The sequence below is a fragment of the Sorex araneus genome, chromosome 4 (genome assembly GCF_027595985.1).
Source record: "Sorex araneus isolate mSorAra2 chromosome 4, mSorAra2.pri, whole genome shotgun sequence".
NCBI lineage: Eukaryota > Metazoa > Chordata > Mammalia > Eulipotyphla > Soricidae > Sorex > Sorex araneus.
This window is the reverse complement of record NC_073305.1, coordinates 54,476,417-54,493,910: the sequence shown is the minus strand read 5'-3', so window position 1 is coordinate 54,493,910 and position 17,494 is coordinate 54,476,417. Positions and strand designations below refer to the sequence as shown.

Genomic DNA, 17,494 nt, shown 5'->3' with positions numbered 1-17,494 from the left:
GTGACTGCGTCGAGGTGTCACAGTAGATTGTTTCCAGGGTCCACAGGACTCCAGGGAACAGAACAAGATATAAGACTCTTCCATTCTGTCAGCAAATACTGTCATCCACCTAGTGTGCATGGGGAAGGGCCAGGGCAGACTAGAAGCCCTGCTCTAACAGGCAAACTCAGGCCATCACAGGCAAGAGGGAGCAAGTCAATACTCTGTGTGTGTGTGTGGGGGGGGGGGATAAGGATCAGAGCCAGGCCTTCTACTGGCCACTGGTCTACCACTGAGCTTCATCCTGGGCCCGTGGTGGAGAAATTCACTCTAAAAACGAAAGCCTTCTGAACTACTCCCCAACTAAAATATCAAAAGCAACTTTCAGAAAAATCTTTTGAGGTCTTGTGTGCCAATCTGTTGTCCCAGGGATGGCTAATAATTGTTTCAAGATCACAAGCAACTTGGGATATATATATATATATTTTCTCTTTTTCTTTTTTGGTCACACCCGGTGATGCACAGGGGTTACTCCTGGCTCATGCACTCAGGAATTACCCCTGGCGGTGCTCAGGGGACCATTTGGGATGCTGGGAATCGAACCCGAGTCAGCCGCAAGGCAAACACCCTACCATTTTGCTATCACTAAAGCCCTGCAACTTGGGCTATTTGCTCGTTTGTTCCATGAGTCCTTCCTAAGTAGCTGTACCATGCCGGGACAATGCTAGGCAATGGGAATCCACCAATAAGCCAGTGTGATAAGGCCAGGCCTCACAAAACTGACACTTCAGGGAAGGTCAAAAGAAAGGTGCTGAGGTCATTAAAAATGCTGTTAGAGTGCTTTGAGCTTACATAACATCTGCTTATCTACTCCCAGGAAAAGCAAAATAAACAATGCTTCCCACAGTTGACTTTGCATATAGATTCCAAGGGTTGCATGGGGCTGGTCCCAGTTCAAAATATCACTGCATTTGGTAGGCACTCCTAGCTTACAACGCACAGCCAGGAGTGCTCCCCGGGCACAGAGCCAAGAGTAAGCCCCGAGGGTTACCTGCTGGGTTTAGCCCCTGAACAACAAGAAGAAAACAACAGAAAGTGGCAAACTGACCGAATGTAATGAGTTAGAAGAACACGGGTGTCCTTTTCTTCTTTTCCTCTAAGGTGGGTGGAAGGCCAGGGCTGGACGCCCGGCGGGCTCAGGAGCCGTTACAGAACAGCTGCTCTTGCTGGGCTCCGGCCGCCAGTGACCGCCTGGCCTGAAGACACAGGGCTCAGATGCCCTCATGGCCAGCCGAGGGCAGGGGGCTCGGACCTGCCTGCCCGCTTCTTAGCTGTGTGCCCCAGACAAGTCTGCTCCACCCGCAGTAAACTAGGAGGGCCAGACACGTGAGGTCTACCGAGCTCTGTAAACCCAGGGGTGGTCAGGAGCTGGGAGCCGCTTTTCTTTCTGTGAGACCCTCGCAGGCAGCCTGGGTCCAAACCCCACCACTGTCTTTGCCACAGTCAGGAAGCTCAACCATCCTCCCCTTTGGCTTCCAGGCTCATCAAGGACTCTGTGCATCATTTACAAACTCTGATGGAGTCCGGGGTGGATAGGCAGGATGCCTGGAACCAAACCACCGTCATACACCTCCAGGCCGCCAAGGTGAGTCACCAGTGACCTGAGGCTGCGGGGCACCTCTGTCTCCTGGCAGGCCCTCCTGCGGGGACAACCTGAGCTCTGCCATTCTTCCGGGCCCAGCGGCTGCCCTCCTTTCACTACCAAAAGGTTTTAGTCTGGGGTATTTTAATTAAAGGATTTAACTCCAAGGCAGTCTTGCTGGCAGCTCCTAGGGAAAAACGTAATGAGGCAGTGTTATTGGATTTGCTTCAGGTTGTTCAAATATTTCCTCCCAGATTAAAAAAAAAGCAGGTCAAGTTCCCCGTGATGGCCCCACAGGCAATCCTTAGATGTCTGAGTCAATTTCCATTCTCTTTTGTGTTGATGTGCAACTCAACTCAACACCCGGCATTGCTCTGGGCGCTGGGGGCTTGGCAGTGCTCACCCACCCCCGTCTCCAGGTTAGGAAGCTCTGTGGAGAGGATCCCAGAGCTTTCGCCTCTTACCCGCCTAGAGTGGTCAGCGAGAGTTCCCAGAAATGGCCCCAGGCCAAGACTTCAAGGATGAGCTGAAATCAGCCAAAGGGAGGTAGCTTCATCTTTGGAGGGGACCAATTCCTCTGCAAATCTGGGAGAGGCTGAGGAAGGAAAAAAAAAAAAAAAAGAGCATGGTTTCCGAGAAGAAATGCAAGGTCCCCCCACCCCAAGGAAGAATCAAAGGAGGGAGGCTAAACCTGAGAGAAAAGTTAAGAGAATAGGGGAGATGGGGTGGGGAGAGAGTACAGCAGGTAGGGCGCCTGACTTAGACACAGCCGGCCCAGGTTTCATCCCCAGACCCCCAAGCACCACCAGGAGTGATCCCCGAGTGCAGAGCCAGGAGCAAGCCAGGAGCACAGCTGGGTGTGGCTCAAAAACCAACAATAAATAAAAAGAATATCACAGAGAAAGAAAGATGGGCGAGACCTGGGACACGTGCACGTGCCACGCAGCCCCCCAAATCTAAGAATGGCACAGGTTTCCGGGAATAAAGGCGTGGAAAGGAGCTAAGGATGACTCCTGAGCTGTGGCTTCAGCAGCCGGGCCCCTGCTGACAGCTGGAAAACCCAGGTGATCACATCAATCCTTAAGTACCCAATCCTTAAGGACCGTGGGCAGGGGCAGTCTGGAATGAGACTTTAGCCGGGAGTCAGGGCAAGGCTGCCGGGGTAGGCTGCACGTGAGCGCCCTCTAGTGACCCGCAAGCGCCATCACACCTGCTGGTGCGGCTCTGCCTGCCACCGCAGCCACCCCCACCCCCTCAGGCATGCTTCCCACTGGTATAAACATCCCATCCACGCAGAAGAGAGTGTGCTGTCACCAGACTACTAAAAGTGAGAAAAAAAGTAAAAGCACCAATTGAGAACCCCCTCTCCCACACACACACAAAAAACACACCTGCACCTGCCTCGAGGGATTATTTTGGATGACTGAATTAATAGGAATGAGTCTCAGCAAGGCAGCTAGCACATAAAAGCTCTGTGTACCACCCACCCCCCAAAACGAGACAAGATTTAAACCAAGGCCTACAAACAGCAGGTCAAGTTCACTGTGCTTAGACCTCAGGGGACAGGTTTGGCTCAGGCTCTTCCTGAAGCGTAAGGGTCGCCTTCTCTTTCTGTCCCCTCACCTGCTGTCCACGGCACAGACCGAGCCGAAACTCCTCAGCCCCGGGAGCTGCACACAAGAGTGTTAAGCCGTGCCCCCCCTCCTGGCAGAACAGGCAAGCGGGGCCTGTGTGAAAGAAGTATCTGGTTTTGCAGAATAAAAAAAAAGAAGGGACCCAGTTTGAACAGCGGGGTTATGGTGACCTGGCAAGACAGTGGGCACATCTGTTCCTCGTCCCTGTCCAAGCGCTGCAAGCCAAGGGCACGCCATGTCCAGGCGGCAAAGTTCATGTTGCACAAGTGCCCACTGCCTGGAATGACCATCCCCGTCTTTTGTCTTCTGCCCCTCCCCCCACCCCCCTCCCCCCGCCCACGGTGAGCTCCGTCCACCCCGGAGACATGCTCTGGCCTGCTCTTTAAACGCTCAGCCAGCAGTGCGGCCATTTCTGCAGAGCTGGCCAGAAAGCAGCGCCCCCAATAGGCATGTTGACAAACAGGGAACAGAGGCAGGCACCTAAAACTCTTGAGATGCCCATTTGCTGGACTCTCCCCTCCCCTCCCCCACGGAACACATATATCCCACCTGATGAAAATCAGTCTGTGGGGCTGGAGCAATAGCACAGCGGGTAGGGCGATTGCCTTGCACGCAGCCGACCCGGGTTCAATTCCCAGCATCCCATATGGTCCCTTGAGTACCGCCAGGGTAAGTCCTGAGTGCAGGAGCCAGGAGTAACCCCTGTGCATCGCCGGGTGTGACCCAAAAAAGCAAAAAAAAGAAAGAAAATCAGTTTGTGCTTTGGGCTTAGGGAGAGGGGGAAATAGTAGGTACTGACTGAACAGAAAGAACTTCAGACATGAGAGGCAGGATCCTGAAAGCCTACTAACTTGTCAGGCGTTGAGCCTGTGTGCAGGTTGTAGGAAGGAAGGGTCCTCCAGAGAAGGGGTGCTCACCACGTTGAGGGCTGTGGTTAGTTACCAACCAGTAGCTTCACATTATCTATCGTAACCACTGCCAGAGCAAGTGGTTGCGCAGGGCTGAATAATAGCTCTGCTTAAGGACTTCGGACCCTAGGTGGGATGTTTTATAGTACATCGTTTTGTTTTGTTTGTTTGGGGGCCAAACCTAGTGGTGCTCTTGGTTCTGTACTCAGAAATCACTCCTGAAGGTGATGTCGGTGGGCCCCACGGGAGGCTCGTGTGAAGTGGGGAGGAGAAAGATGGTCACTTTGTCCAGATCTGCCTCCGCCACCTGGGACCCAGGGCTACTGGGTTCTTGTCTTGCTCGCAGAAAGGAATTTCAGGAGTAGACAAGCAGTGAAGTAAAACAGATTTTATTTGGAGGGTTTTTGAGGAAGAGAGAGAGAGTGAGAGAGAGAGAGAGTGAGAGAGAGAGAGAGAGAGAGAGAGAGAGAGAGAGAGAGAGAGAGAGAGAAACACTCAAGAGAGAATGCGGGCTTCTCCAAGAGCAGAGAAGGCCCCTAGACACATCCCAGCATTAGATACGAAAGTATGAAAGTACACATCTCAAGAGGGGAAATGCGGGCAACACGTGCTCAGGCACCACATGTGCTCAGCCACATGGGCACAAGCAGCACATGGGCTCAGGCAGCACATACGTGCCCTTCCTTTGCTCAAGGTGGCTTTTATAGGCTCTTTGCAGGTTGTCTTGATCCAGAAGTTCTGAAGTCTTCTTGGGCTGGATCACATTTTAATCAGATTAAGGGAGAGGTCCAAGGGTTTGAGGAACTTCATGGGGAGGGGCCCAACCTCCTCAGGGTCTCCTGAAAGTCTTAATCAGGTCTGTTTTCTGTACCCACAGGGTGGGTCAGTTTTAGGATTTTCCTCCTAGAAGTTCTGTTGACCTTTCCCTGTCTACCTGCCTACATCAAAGGACTGTAGGGACCATCTGGGGTTGAACCTGGGTTGGCCACATGCAAGGCAAGCACCCGACCCGCTGTACTATCACTCCGGCCCACAGGGTTACATCTTGAACATCCCGAACCCCGACTTTCTCACTCCCTTGAACGTGACTGACAACAAACAGCTGTTTCCTCCCTGTGCTGTCCTCCACTGTCCCAGGCCAGCCTTCAATGCTCCTGCATCCTCCTGTCAGCTACCAAACTTATTTGAAACTATCCGAGACAAAAATGAGGAAACAACGGGTGTGTGTGTGTGTGTGTGTGTGTGTGTGTGTGTGTGTGTGTGTGTGTGTGTGTGTGTGTGTGTGTACATGCGTGCTTGCGCGTGCACGCACTCTTGCATACCATCTAAAAGGCTCAGACCAGGTATCAGACTGCTAGCAAACACTTGGAGCAGACAGCTTATCTAGCAGTTCCGCCTTGCCTCCCAGATGATTTCAGAAGTCAGAAATCAGTATCCGAGGCCAGAGTGAGGCCTTGAATGGGGCGAGTGCATGATTTGCACGCAGGAGGCCAGGGTTCGACTCTAGCATTGCACAGCCCCTGCAGACCTGAGCACAGAAATGTGTGTGGCCCCAAAATGAAAGACGTAAAATAGGAGTCAGAGACTAATGCTCCTTTGTGTCTCTGTAGGCACACTGCTACTATATCACTGTGAAGAGTTTTGTAGAAGCTCTGGAGAAACTAGAAAATGAACCAGCAATTCGGCAGGCACTCAAACGCCTGTGTGACCTCCATGCATTACAAGGTATTCTGACCAACGCGGGCGACTTCCTCCACGATGGCTTCCTATCTGGGGCCCAGGTAGACATGGCCAGAACAGCCTACATGGACCTGCTCCGTCTCATTCGGTGAGTGGCCTGCCCTCGCGTGCTATCTCAGTGAGCCCCCTCTTTTTCTCAGTGGAGGCACAGGTTCTGCTTGTGGTGCTTCCAGGGCGCCTACACTGCTCATACCTGGACTTGTCAGGGGTCATACTACCTGCCCAGGGTGTCCACACCCCTTCTCAGCTTCAGCGCTCGCTTTGCCCAATATCATGGTGTTCACATATATACCTGCCAGGTCCAAACGACAGAGCTGCCAGGACCTAAATGTTTGACACATGTGAGACACTGGGGTTTAAACTCAAAGCCATACTCAGGGCAGGTACTCTCAATTGCTGTGCTAGTATTACTCAGGATCCTCACCTGTCACATTAAACACCGAAACCCTGAGTCCTGCAGCACTAATACAGGAGGTAGGGCACTTGCCTTGCACACCGATGACCTGGGTTTGAATCCGGCACCCCAGATGGTTCCCTGAGCAGCACCAGAAGCGATCCCTGAGTGCATCCAGAGCCAGAAGTAGATCCTGAGCTTGCTGGGTGGGCTCCCCCCCACCTCCCACAAAAGAGAATTAAGTTATCTACTACCCCAACTGAAGTCATCAACATTTCCAAGGAAACAAGAATAGTTTCTAAGGTATATACAAAAGATGAAGCATTCTACAGATCAGTAATATATTAATAAAATTTGGAGGGCACTGTCTGGGGCCACACCCAGTGATGCTCAGGGGCAATTCCTTACTCAAGAAGGTGCTTGGCAGTGATCAGGGAACCACTTCCGGTATCAGGGACCCAGCCAGGCTCAGCTGCGGAGGCTAGAGAGACAGCACAACAGCAGGTAGGGTGCTTGTCTTGCACATGGCCGACCCAGGTTCAATCCCCTGCATCCCTCAGCCCTACCAGGAGTGATTCCTGAGCGCAGAGCTTTTTTGGGTAGGTAGGGGCACACAGCCCACACCTGGTGGCTCAGGGGATACTCCCAGGCATGGCCAGGGGTGGCCCCCAAACAAACAAAAAAATATCCCAAACAACACACCAAAAACATACCATTGATGACTATACTTAAAACACCTATCATATAATTGATGATCAACCCATGTTAGTATAATTGCATCATCAAAAACTGACAAGAACACAATTATGCTTCTTGTATGAAACTTTGTATTAAACTAAAAAAGATATTCAACTTTCCCTAATATAGAAAACTCAGTGGTAGAAACTTGTTAATAGCATAATTGAATATTTCACAGTTAAAAATCTAAGTACGTCTACCTTTCTGAAACACTTGGCATTTAAACGCACATAGAGACAATGATGTTCTAGCCTGATTGTCAGTAATGATGAAACACGAACAGATTACCTTAACAACTCATGCGCATGATTTTTAATCTGTGGCCGCATCTCTAGTGCTTAGCTTGACACCAGAGACTTACAATTCAAGACAAGACAGATAGCACTGACACAAATGGACAGCTTCTGCATGCATAAACCCCATAAAGTGACTCATTCGCATTATGGTTTCTAAGTAACCTTGCCACTACTGCAAGGCAATTAGGTGTGTAGCAGACTCGGGGCTTTAAATGGTTATCACAATATCCTGCCTTGATTATTCACTCTCGCCCTGAGATAGAAATGATAAATGAAGGCTTTTATGACGTGACAGTTCTCTAGGTAATGGTAATTAACAGACCCAAGCGGCTATAAATGATCATAAAATCTCAGTGGGGAGATTTTCAGGTAAAAAATGAGATTGAATGTTGGCATTTATCACTTTTGCTCCCTCATTTCTGAAACCGTTAAGGGACCAGAGAGACAGTGACAAGGGTTAAAACATGCAGCCGACAGTGGCTCAATTCACTGTCGGGGTCACCCCTGAGCAGAGCCAAGACCTGCTCCTGAGCATTGCTGCGTGTGGCATAAAAACAGAAAAAGAAGGGAAAACAACGATTAAAATATTACAAGAGGTGCGGGAGCGGCAGTAAAAGGGGCAGGGCCTCTGCCTTGCACTAAAGCAACCCAGGTTCCATCCCCGGCACCCCAAGTCTGCCAGAAGTGATCCCTGAGCACCCCACGAGGTGTGGCCACAAAATCAAAACCAGAAATCAAGACATCAATAAGATGATTTTTAAAAAGACAAAACACAGGAGAAAATGATAGAAGTAACACACGATCACACGAAATCCCGTTGATTGTCGAGTGGCTCGAGCAGTCTCAGTAACCTCTACCTGTGTCCTATCCCTGAGATTTTAGAAGCCTCTTTCTTCTCGGCCTTCCCAACGATGCCGCATTGGAGGCTCTTTCAGGGTCAGGGGAATGAGATTCAGCTGGTTACTGGCTTTGGCATATAGATACACCATGGGAAGCTTGCGAGGCTGTCCCATGTGGGCAGAAAGCTCTCAGTCGCTTGCGAGTTTCTCCCAGAGGGAAAAGTAGGGTCAGGGAGGGAAGCTGGAGCCCATCCCCTCCAACGGGCCCTGGGGAAGACAGCCAGGTGTGCGGGCAAGAGACTCTCAGCATCGCTCTCTTCTGGGAGCTCGATTTTAAGTCTCTAGATGTTGGCCGTTGATGGGATTACACACACCTGGGTTCCTCTGCCTGCCGATAACTTCATGCATGAGGCCTGTCTGAACGTGTGGAGAGGGGCCTTGAGCATGGCTGTGGCTAGGTTCCGGTGGTCTTTGGCCACCGGGACCTCTGCTCGGGGCAGGGAGGGAAGCTGGAGCCCATCCCCTCCGAGGGGCCTTGGGGAAGACAGCCAGGCGTGCGGGCAAGAGACTCTCTGAAGTAACATGAAAATGAGAAATAGGGCAGGAGAGATAGTTCAGGAAATAGGGCATTTGCCTCCCACACAGCTGTGGCTGCCATGTTCCTGGTTCAAATCCCGACACTACATATGGTCACACAGCCAGGGCCACTACTGCACACCGCCAGGAAGAGACCATGAGCACTGTCCAGCTGTGGTCCAACCCCCTGACCCCAAAATTGGAAGAAAAAAAAGAGGGATAGTAACTTAGTAAAGCTAAGGAAACACCATTACATCCTGTGAAAGCTCCTTGCCGAGCTGACGGGAAGCCCAAGTCCACTGTATGAAAATTCTTTTTTCAAAATTCATTTTTATTCATAAAAAATGAGTACTTAGTTCATGCAGAAAAAAATGTGATAAAAGTAAGGGGGGGTTGGGGCAGGGGGGTGTTTTTTGGGTCGTCCCTGGCCATGTTCCAGGGGTTTCCTGGCTGTGTGCTCGGGAATCACTCCTGCTGGTGCTCAGGGAACTATTTATGATGCTGGGGACAGAGCCAGGGTGGACCACATGCAAAGCAAGTGCCTTAACCTTTGCGCTATCTCTTTGGCCCTTCAAGTTAGGATAAATTTTGAAATTAGAACAGGATTTCCTGACAGATTAGCCATGGAACATAAGAGACAGCAAGTTCAGGGATCAGACAAAGTACAGCAAGCGGGGCCCTTGCCTTGCAGGCAGCCAGTCGGGGCTTCAGCCAGACACTCCACCTGCTCCCCCAAGTCCTGCGAGAAGTGATCCCTGCACAGAGTAAGCCGGGAGTAAGCCCTGAGTGCCACCAGGTGTGGCCAAAAATGAGAGACAGAGAAAGAGAGGAGAGAGAGAGAGGGAGGAGAGAGAAGAGAAAGAGGAGAGAGGAGATGGGGGGAAGGAGAGAAAGAATGAGCACAGGAGCCAGCAAATTCAGGTTTTTGGCCAGAACAGAACTGCCGTTTAATATCAAAGGGAAAGATGGAGGAAGGCCAGGTGTGGGCAAGAGAGAAAGGAAAATGTTTAGAAATCAGGAGTTTGGTGTTGAGCACATTAAGTTAAAAAAAAAAAACTGTTAGAAAGTAGGATGTTAGTAAGCAGGTGAGACTGGAAAGATAAATTTGGAAGTCACTGGCATATGGTTAGTATTTAAAGCACTGAGAAGTGTATCACGGGAGTGTAGGACGAGGCCCAACCACTGCGAGCTGGGACCCTCTAAACACGCTGAGGAGGTGACCTTGACATGAGTTATTTCAGTGGTCTGGTGGGAGTGAAAACCTGAACAGAGCCAGTTTAGGAGAACAGCAGAAGCACTAGAAATAGCATGCACACACAAGCATAACATTTTCCAGGCATTTTGTCATAAACGGGAGCTAAGATACAGCATATATGGAGAAGGAACTTGATTGGGTCAAAAGCTTCTTTATAAAATGAAAGAAATGAGTCTTAAGAGATAGAATAGGGGCTAGAGCAATAGTACAGTAGGTAGGGCGTTTGCCTTGCACGCAACCGACCTGGGTTCGATTCCCAGCATCCCATATGGTCCTCTGAGCACCGCCAGGGGTGATTCCTGAGTGCAGAGCCAGGAGTAACCCCTGTGCATTGCCAGGTGTGACCCAAAAAGCAAAAAAAAAAAAAAAAAAAGAGAGAGAGAGATAGACTAGAAAGGTTAAGGCTCTTGCTGGCACAGCCGCTGAGCTCAGAGCCAGGAGTGGCCCCTCAGCAGTGCTGGGTGTGGTCTAAAAACAAACAAAAAGGTGAAATAAATGAAAGCATGTCTGTATATTCATGAAAATAATTCAGCAGAGTGAATTCTGATATTGTAAAGCACTGTAGCACTGTCGTCCCATTGTTCATCGATTTGCTCAAACGGGCACCAGTAACGTCTCCATTGTGAGATTTGTTGTTATTGTTTTTGGCATATCTAATATGCCATACGCCACAGGTAGCTTGCCAGGCCCTGCCATGTGGGCAGGATACTCTTGGTAGCTTGGCGGGCTCTCCAAGAGGGACAGAGAAATCAAACCCGGGTCGGCCACGTGCAAGGCAACCACCCTACCCACTATGCTATCGCTCCAGCTAAGAAATGGCAGAATTTCTAAGACACTATTTCCAATAGCAAAAAAATAAGGTATTTCCAGTAAGCAAGCAAAGGAGGTGTGGTCTGAGCAAGGACCCAGACAGTCTCCTGTACTGCAACGACTTGAAATCACTGTTTGTATAAATGTGTAAGTAGGAACTTTCAGGAATGCTCTTACTGCTTCTCACTCACCAGTGAAGCAAAGGTCAAATCATTTGTAGCATGCAAAATCATGTAGGTAAGAGAGATAAGGAGGTAGACACTGTAGATTTGATGATGGAAGGGAAAATGTGAAGTAATCACCTAAGGGAATGAAAGAATTAATTCATTACGAGTAATTGACTATGACTGCTAGGCAGCAATAAAGTCCACTTGGTTCTTTATTACAGCAGTATTGATTTTCTTTATCCGTATCGTTAGAGGTGGTAGAAAACTGAAGATAATGAGGGATGCAGGTTTTCTAAGCAAGTATCACAAAGCAAGAAAATGTGTTGAATAAATAGATTAGATAGATACATAGAAGGTACAGATGTAGGCCACACCTGACTATTTAGGGCTCACTCCTGGCTCTGCATTCAGGAATCACTCCTGGCTCTGGGGAACATATGAGGTGCTAGGGATTGAACCCAGGTTGGCTGCATGCAAGGTAAGCACCTTGCCTACTGTACTCTCTCTCTGGCTCCTGTTGAATAGATTTTTTTTTTCTTTTTGGGTCACACCCGGCAATGCACAGGGGTCACTCCTGGCTCTGTACTCAGGAATTACCCCTAGCAGTGCCCAGGGGACCTGTGGGATGCTGGGAATCGAACCCGGGCTGGCCATGTGCAAGGCGAACGCCCTACCCGCTGTGCTATCGCTCCAGCCCCTGAATAGATTTTTAAGGGAGCAAGTATAATGGGTAAGGAGGGAAGTGAGACCACAGAAGGATGAGGGAAATTAAACTGGAACATGTCAGTAGGGTCAGAAAACTATAAACAGCTCTCTCTGAAAAGCACTTCATAATGAGGATAAAGGGACATCCAGTAAAGATTAAAATAGTATCCAAGTCACCTCAAATGCCTTATGAAATGAGAGCTAAAAAGTGAATAATTGCATATTCTTTTATATATTTTTCTAAAAAGGGAAGCACTCACTGCTTTTTAATATTTCATTCAATTAGCTAAAACAATTTATTACTTGAAAAGGGGGAAAAAAGATGGGCTGGAGCAATAGCACAGCGGGTAGGGCGTTTGCCTTGCATGAGGCCAACCCAGGTTCGATTCCCAGCATCCCATATGGTCCCCCAAGCACCACCAGGAGTGATTTCTAAGTGCAGAGCCAGGAGTAACCCCTGTGTATCGCCGGGTGTGACCCAAAAAGTAGGAAAAAAAAGCTGGGGGGGGGGGGAGAATTATAAAAATCAGAACAGTGGAGAGCTGGAGAGGTCAAGGGTCAAAAACTCCAGTTTGACTCTTGGCTCTGCATATGATCCCCAAGCACCACCAGGAGAGAGCCCTGAGCAGATGCAGAAGTAGCCCCTGGACACCACCCATGTGACCCCAAAAAAGCCCGAAACAAAACAAAAATCCGAATATAGAAGGAGTAAACTAAAAAGGCAGGAGACAATAAATAGAACATGGCAGAAATTACAGAGAGGTTGCCGGCGATGAGGGCATTTCCATATCTGCCCTTGGCAGAGAATAACAAAGGGAGACACAGATCTACGCCGATGCAAGAGAATATTCAGGGAACTCTGAGACGATGTTTTCAAAGAACAGCCACATACATGGCGAAATCTCTGAGAATTTATGGCAGAGTGCTGGAGACAGAGTGAGCCTAGAAGTAGATCACTGTAATGAGATGTGGTGGGGACCTGGCTCAGCTGTGAACAGGATATATAGTCATCATGGACAGGATACATACAGTCATAATGTCAGAACGGTGTGAGTGCCGTTAGCCCGGCCAAAACCGTATCAGGAAGCAGGAAAGCCAGGGGAAGAAGCCCTAGGGTGGGGGAGGGGTGCAGGATGTGGGTATGGGTGAGGAGAGAATACCAAAAATAAGTCCTGTCTTCTGTAATAGAGACGACAGAGAATCCCCAAGCCTGGACAACCAAGAAGTAACGCTATAAATGAGTATAAATAAGATATTCAAAATGCACAAAGTGGGGCTGGAGCAATAGCAGTGGGTAGGCCATTTGCCTTACACGCAACCGACCCAGGTTCAAATCCCAGCATTCCATATGGTTCCCTGAGCACCTCCAGGAATAATTCCTGAGCATAGAGCCAGGAGTAACTCCTGTGCATCGCTGGGTGTGACCCAAAAAGCAAAATGCACACAAGTTATTCTGTATCTACATATTTTGGCATTTACTTATAGTGAACAAAAAAATACTAGCAGGGGGGAAAAATGATGGTGGTAGGGAAAAAATGGATATGAGACACAAAAATCATTTTAGAGGCTTTTCATTTTAAAATGACTTAACCTTTTATGCTATGCATATGTAACTGATCAAAAATAAAAGCCTTTTATTTACTTTTATTTGGTTTGGGCCACCCCAGGAGGTGCTCTGGGGTCATTCCTGATGGGGCTCAGGGAACTGTATGTGGTGTCAGGAATTGCACAAGGCAAGTGCCCTGTCTGCTGTACTCGATCTCCAGACCTTCGTTATCTGGGTTTTTTTCATTTTTTGGGGGGTGGGGGGGCACCCCTGGCAATGCTCAGAGCTGACTCCTGGCTCTGCACCAGAAGTGATCATGACTTCTGGTGGGGTCTGGGGACTGTATGTGGTGACAGGGATTGAACCCAGGTTGGCTACTTCCAAGCCAAGTGCGTTTCCCACTGTGCTATCACTCCAGCCCCCAAAAACTTTTTAAAAATTAATAAAGGATCTGTGATTGTACTCCTCTGTGGAGCACTTGCATCACAAGTGTGAGCCCGAGTTTGATCCCCAGTGTGGGGATCACACACACACACACACACACACACACACACACACACACAGGCGTTATTAGCCATCTCAGATTAGATTCATGAGAGATCTGAATTACAGATGCTGGGACCAGAGGAACAAGCCGTGAGGTACAGTCCGAGTCCACTATGGTCCAGACACACCGAGTACTGTCCTGGCAGCTCTGCTGTCCTTCCTCACGCAGCTTCTGGCTCAACTGCAGCCAGATGTGTGTTAGCAGCTTACACAGCCATGTGTGTGTAAGCAACACAAGGAGTGTGACATGCCCTGCCCCGCCCCCCACTCCCCAGCCCCTGCCAGCATGGCAACTAGAGGAGACGTGTAAGCACACGGTCAGGAAGTGTGCAACTCTGGCATCATGTGCAGCAGCCAGTAAGCAGAACTCGTGTGTCTGGACTGAGAATGCAGTCCTTTGGGGCACACACACGCAAACCCTTTAACTAAAGGAGTGTGAGCCTCAGGGAGGACTATCGCCAGTGAGTACCATGCCTGGTGTGTGACATCACCGCTGTCTGCAACAACGGTGGTGGTGGTAGTGGTGGGGTGTGTGGGTGTGTGTGTGTGTGTGTGTGTGTGTGTGTGTGTGTGTGTGTGTGGAGGGAGAAGGGGTGTTGTAAAATAAGAAAATGAATGAAATACAAACTTTTCTCTCACAGGAAGGATGCCATCTTGTTAACTGATGCGTTTGACTTCACGGATCAGAGTTTAAACTCGGCACTTGGCTGTTACGATGGGAATGTCTATGAACGTCTGTTCCAGTGGGCTCAGAAGTCACCCACCAACACTCAGGTAGTTGAGAACACCACACTACAAATATATAGGGGGCTAAAGAGACAGTACAGCGATTAGGGTGCTGGCCTTGCACTAGGACAACCTGTGTTCAATCCCTGGCACCCCATAGGGCCCCCCAATCACTGCCAGGAGTGATTTCTGAGTGCAGAGCAATAAGTAACCCTTGAGCACTGCCTGGTGTGGAAAAAAAAATTATATGAACAGAGATCAAGCCAAAATTACATCTCCATTTCCCCCATTTTAATTCATTCACATTACATGTGAAATCAGTAGGCATAGTATGTCTGTTTAAAGTGTTTTGAGAGGGTTAGAGACAGCACAGTGGTTCAGTGCTTGCCTTGTACATGCCAAAGTTCAATCCCCCCGCGCCACATATTACCCTGAGCACTGCTCGGCATGGCCCAACTGCCCCCTGTACCCCTCCCCCCAATCTGGTCTGTATCAGCAAAATGTATCACTCAGAATTTGGCAGATGGAATTAGGATGGCCTAAGCTCTAAATTATGGTTTGACATGTGTCAAACACAATGAAAAACTGGCTTTTAAGCAACACAAGTAAGGCCATAACTCACTGTGATTTAGCCATCTACTTCTTAACTCTAGGTTTTGTGTTGATAAGAATGAGTGTTCAGGGGCCAGAGAAATAGTACAGAGGTAGGGCGCAAAAGACAAAACAAAACAAAACATGGGCATTCAGAGGTGACGAGGAAACTTGAGGGATGGCTCTCAAATCCAGCTGTCTGGTCGAGATCCCTCTTTCCTCTTCACTCAAACACAATGCAGGAACAGAACAGGCTTCTTCCATCTGTGGCCTAGTAAAGCAATATAATTGACAATTAAAAGGGTTGCAGCAAAAAGTTAATTAGCTGTTCCAGGAGGGAATACCATGACTCTGACATTCACTGACAGAGGGAGAAGATGTAATTCCTAACAATCGGGGCCAGGGCCACGGCCAGGGTCAGCATCTCAGATGCTGTCTGACCCTCACAAGGGAAAGTTACGAATGTCGATGAAGATCTTCTTAACTGGAATGAATATTTATACTCTGTAGTTAGAATTTAACAGAATTTAAATTCTGGGTATTAGTATTTAATAGAATTAATTCATTAAAACAAAGCTACCTCATACAATATTGGTACAAACTTTTTTATTTAACTGAATTACCGTGAGACACACAAAGTTTATTATTATTATTATTTTTATCTACAAAGTTTTTAAACTGTTGGGGCTGGAGTGATAGCACAGCGGGTAGGGCATTTGCCTTGCATGCGGCTGACCCAGGTTCAATTCCCAGCATCCCATATGGTCCCCTGAGCATGGCCAGGGGTAATTCCTGAGTGCAGAGCCAGGAGTGACCCCTGAGCATCACTGGGTGTGACCCAAAAAGCAAAAAAAAAAAAAGTTTTTAAACTGATATGGATCACACCTAGTAGTGCTCAGAGATCACTCCTGGCAGGCCTCAAAGGGACCATATGGGGTGCCCAGTGATTAAACCCAGGTTGGCCATGTACAAGGCAAGTGCCCTGCCTGCTATAATTTCTGCCTGCTGTAATATCATTTTTTTAAAGTTATATAGTAAAAAAAAAAAGTTTTGTAGTGCAACTATATTGTTATTCAGACGCTGAAGCATACTTTTTTTTTTTTAACCACTTAGGTCAAATTGCAGAAAAGGTGTCTTAACACCACATTAAATTGGCAACTCTCTGGCTTTTATTCACACTTAACATGGTGTTAGACTTGCTTTTAACATTTTATATCCTGTCACACGTCACTGCTTAAATTAACATTATCCAGAGTTACGGCCTAATGAGCGACCCTTGCTCCCCACCAAGGCGGCTGTCCAACAAAAGGCCGACCTGTTTTGTTCTACCCTATATCTAGAAAGGTGTCCTTACAATTCAATAGGTAAATATGAAAAATTTATCTAAAGGTTTGATACAGGGTTGGGGATATGAATCAAATGGTAGTTCACATGCCTTACATGTGTGATACATGAGTTCCATCCCCTGGAAGCACATGGCCCCCGGAGCACCATGAAGTAACACAACCCCCACACACAACAGCAACTAGAACACAAACACATACACATTTCACTGTGCTCAGAGACCACTCCTGGCAGGACTCCAGGAACCACATGTGATGGCAGGCATCAAGCTTGGGTCCGCTGTGTGCAAGGCAAGCATACCTTACCCACCATAAAAAAAAAATACATATTTTTTTAAAAAAAATAAGGGGTTGGGGCTGGAGTAGGGCGGGTACTGGAGTAGTAGCACGGCGGGTAGGGCGTTTGTCTTGCATGTGGCTGATCTGGGTTTGATTCCCAGCATCTCATATGGTCACCCGAGTACTGCCAGGGATAATTCCTGAGAGCATGAGCCAGGAGTAACCCCTGTGCATTGCCGGATGTGACCCAAAAAAGAAAAAGAAAAAAAACAAAAAACCCAAAGATAAGGGGTCAAAAGAGACAGTACAGTGGGTAAGGCACTTGCCTTGTACGAACCCGACCAAACGGTATGTTCCACATACGGGCCCTTGAATCCAGGCAGGAGTCATCACTGAGCCAGACCCAACACTTGTAAGGAGTAAATCTCAAACATGGCCCAAAAAACAGTAAGTAAATAGATGGCATGACAGGATTGGCGACATAGCTCAAGGACAGGACTGCATGTTTTTAAGTTTTGGGGCCACACCCAGCAATGCTCAGGGGTTACTCCTGGCTCTGTACTCAGGAATTCCTCCTGGCAGTGCGCGGGGACCATATGGGATTCCGGAATCAAACCCAGGTCGGCCATGTGCAAGGCAAGCACCCTACCCGCTGTCCTCTCTCTCTGGCCCAGGACTGCATGTTTTGCATGCAGGAAGCCAGGCTCAATCCCTGGACTGCATATTCCCAGAACACCAAGCCAGGATTAGGATCTTTAGGATCTCCAGCACCACACAATC

General features: G+C 48.6%; 1 protein-coding gene and 1 long non-coding RNA gene across 4 annotated transcripts in view; one reads left to right on the top strand and one right to left on the bottom strand.

Annotated features, from left to right (window-relative positions):
• The window catches only part of ACOX2 (acyl-CoA oxidase 2), a 71,078-nt gene that overhangs the window by 48,713 nt on the left and 4,871 nt on the right, over positions 1-17,494 (top strand). For all 3 annotated transcript variants that reach the window (XM_055135512.1, XM_004616471.2, XM_055135511.1), the window contains exons 12-14: positions 1,519-1,624; positions 5,774-5,991; positions 14,417-14,549. In XM_055135512.1, the coding sequence (XP_054991487.1) occupies positions 1,519-1,624; positions 5,774-5,991; positions 14,417-14,549 (457 nt within the window). The remainder of the gene's footprint in view (positions 1-1,518; positions 1,625-5,773; positions 5,992-14,416; positions 14,550-17,494) is intronic.
• LOC129404238 (uncharacterized) lies at positions 1,637-3,913 on the bottom strand. The gene is made up of 3 exons (XR_008629783.1): positions 3,805-3,913; positions 2,086-2,216; positions 1,637-1,808 (listed from the first exon to the last, which is right to left on the bottom strand). It is a non-coding gene; the product is annotated as an uncharacterized LOC129404238 (long non-coding RNA).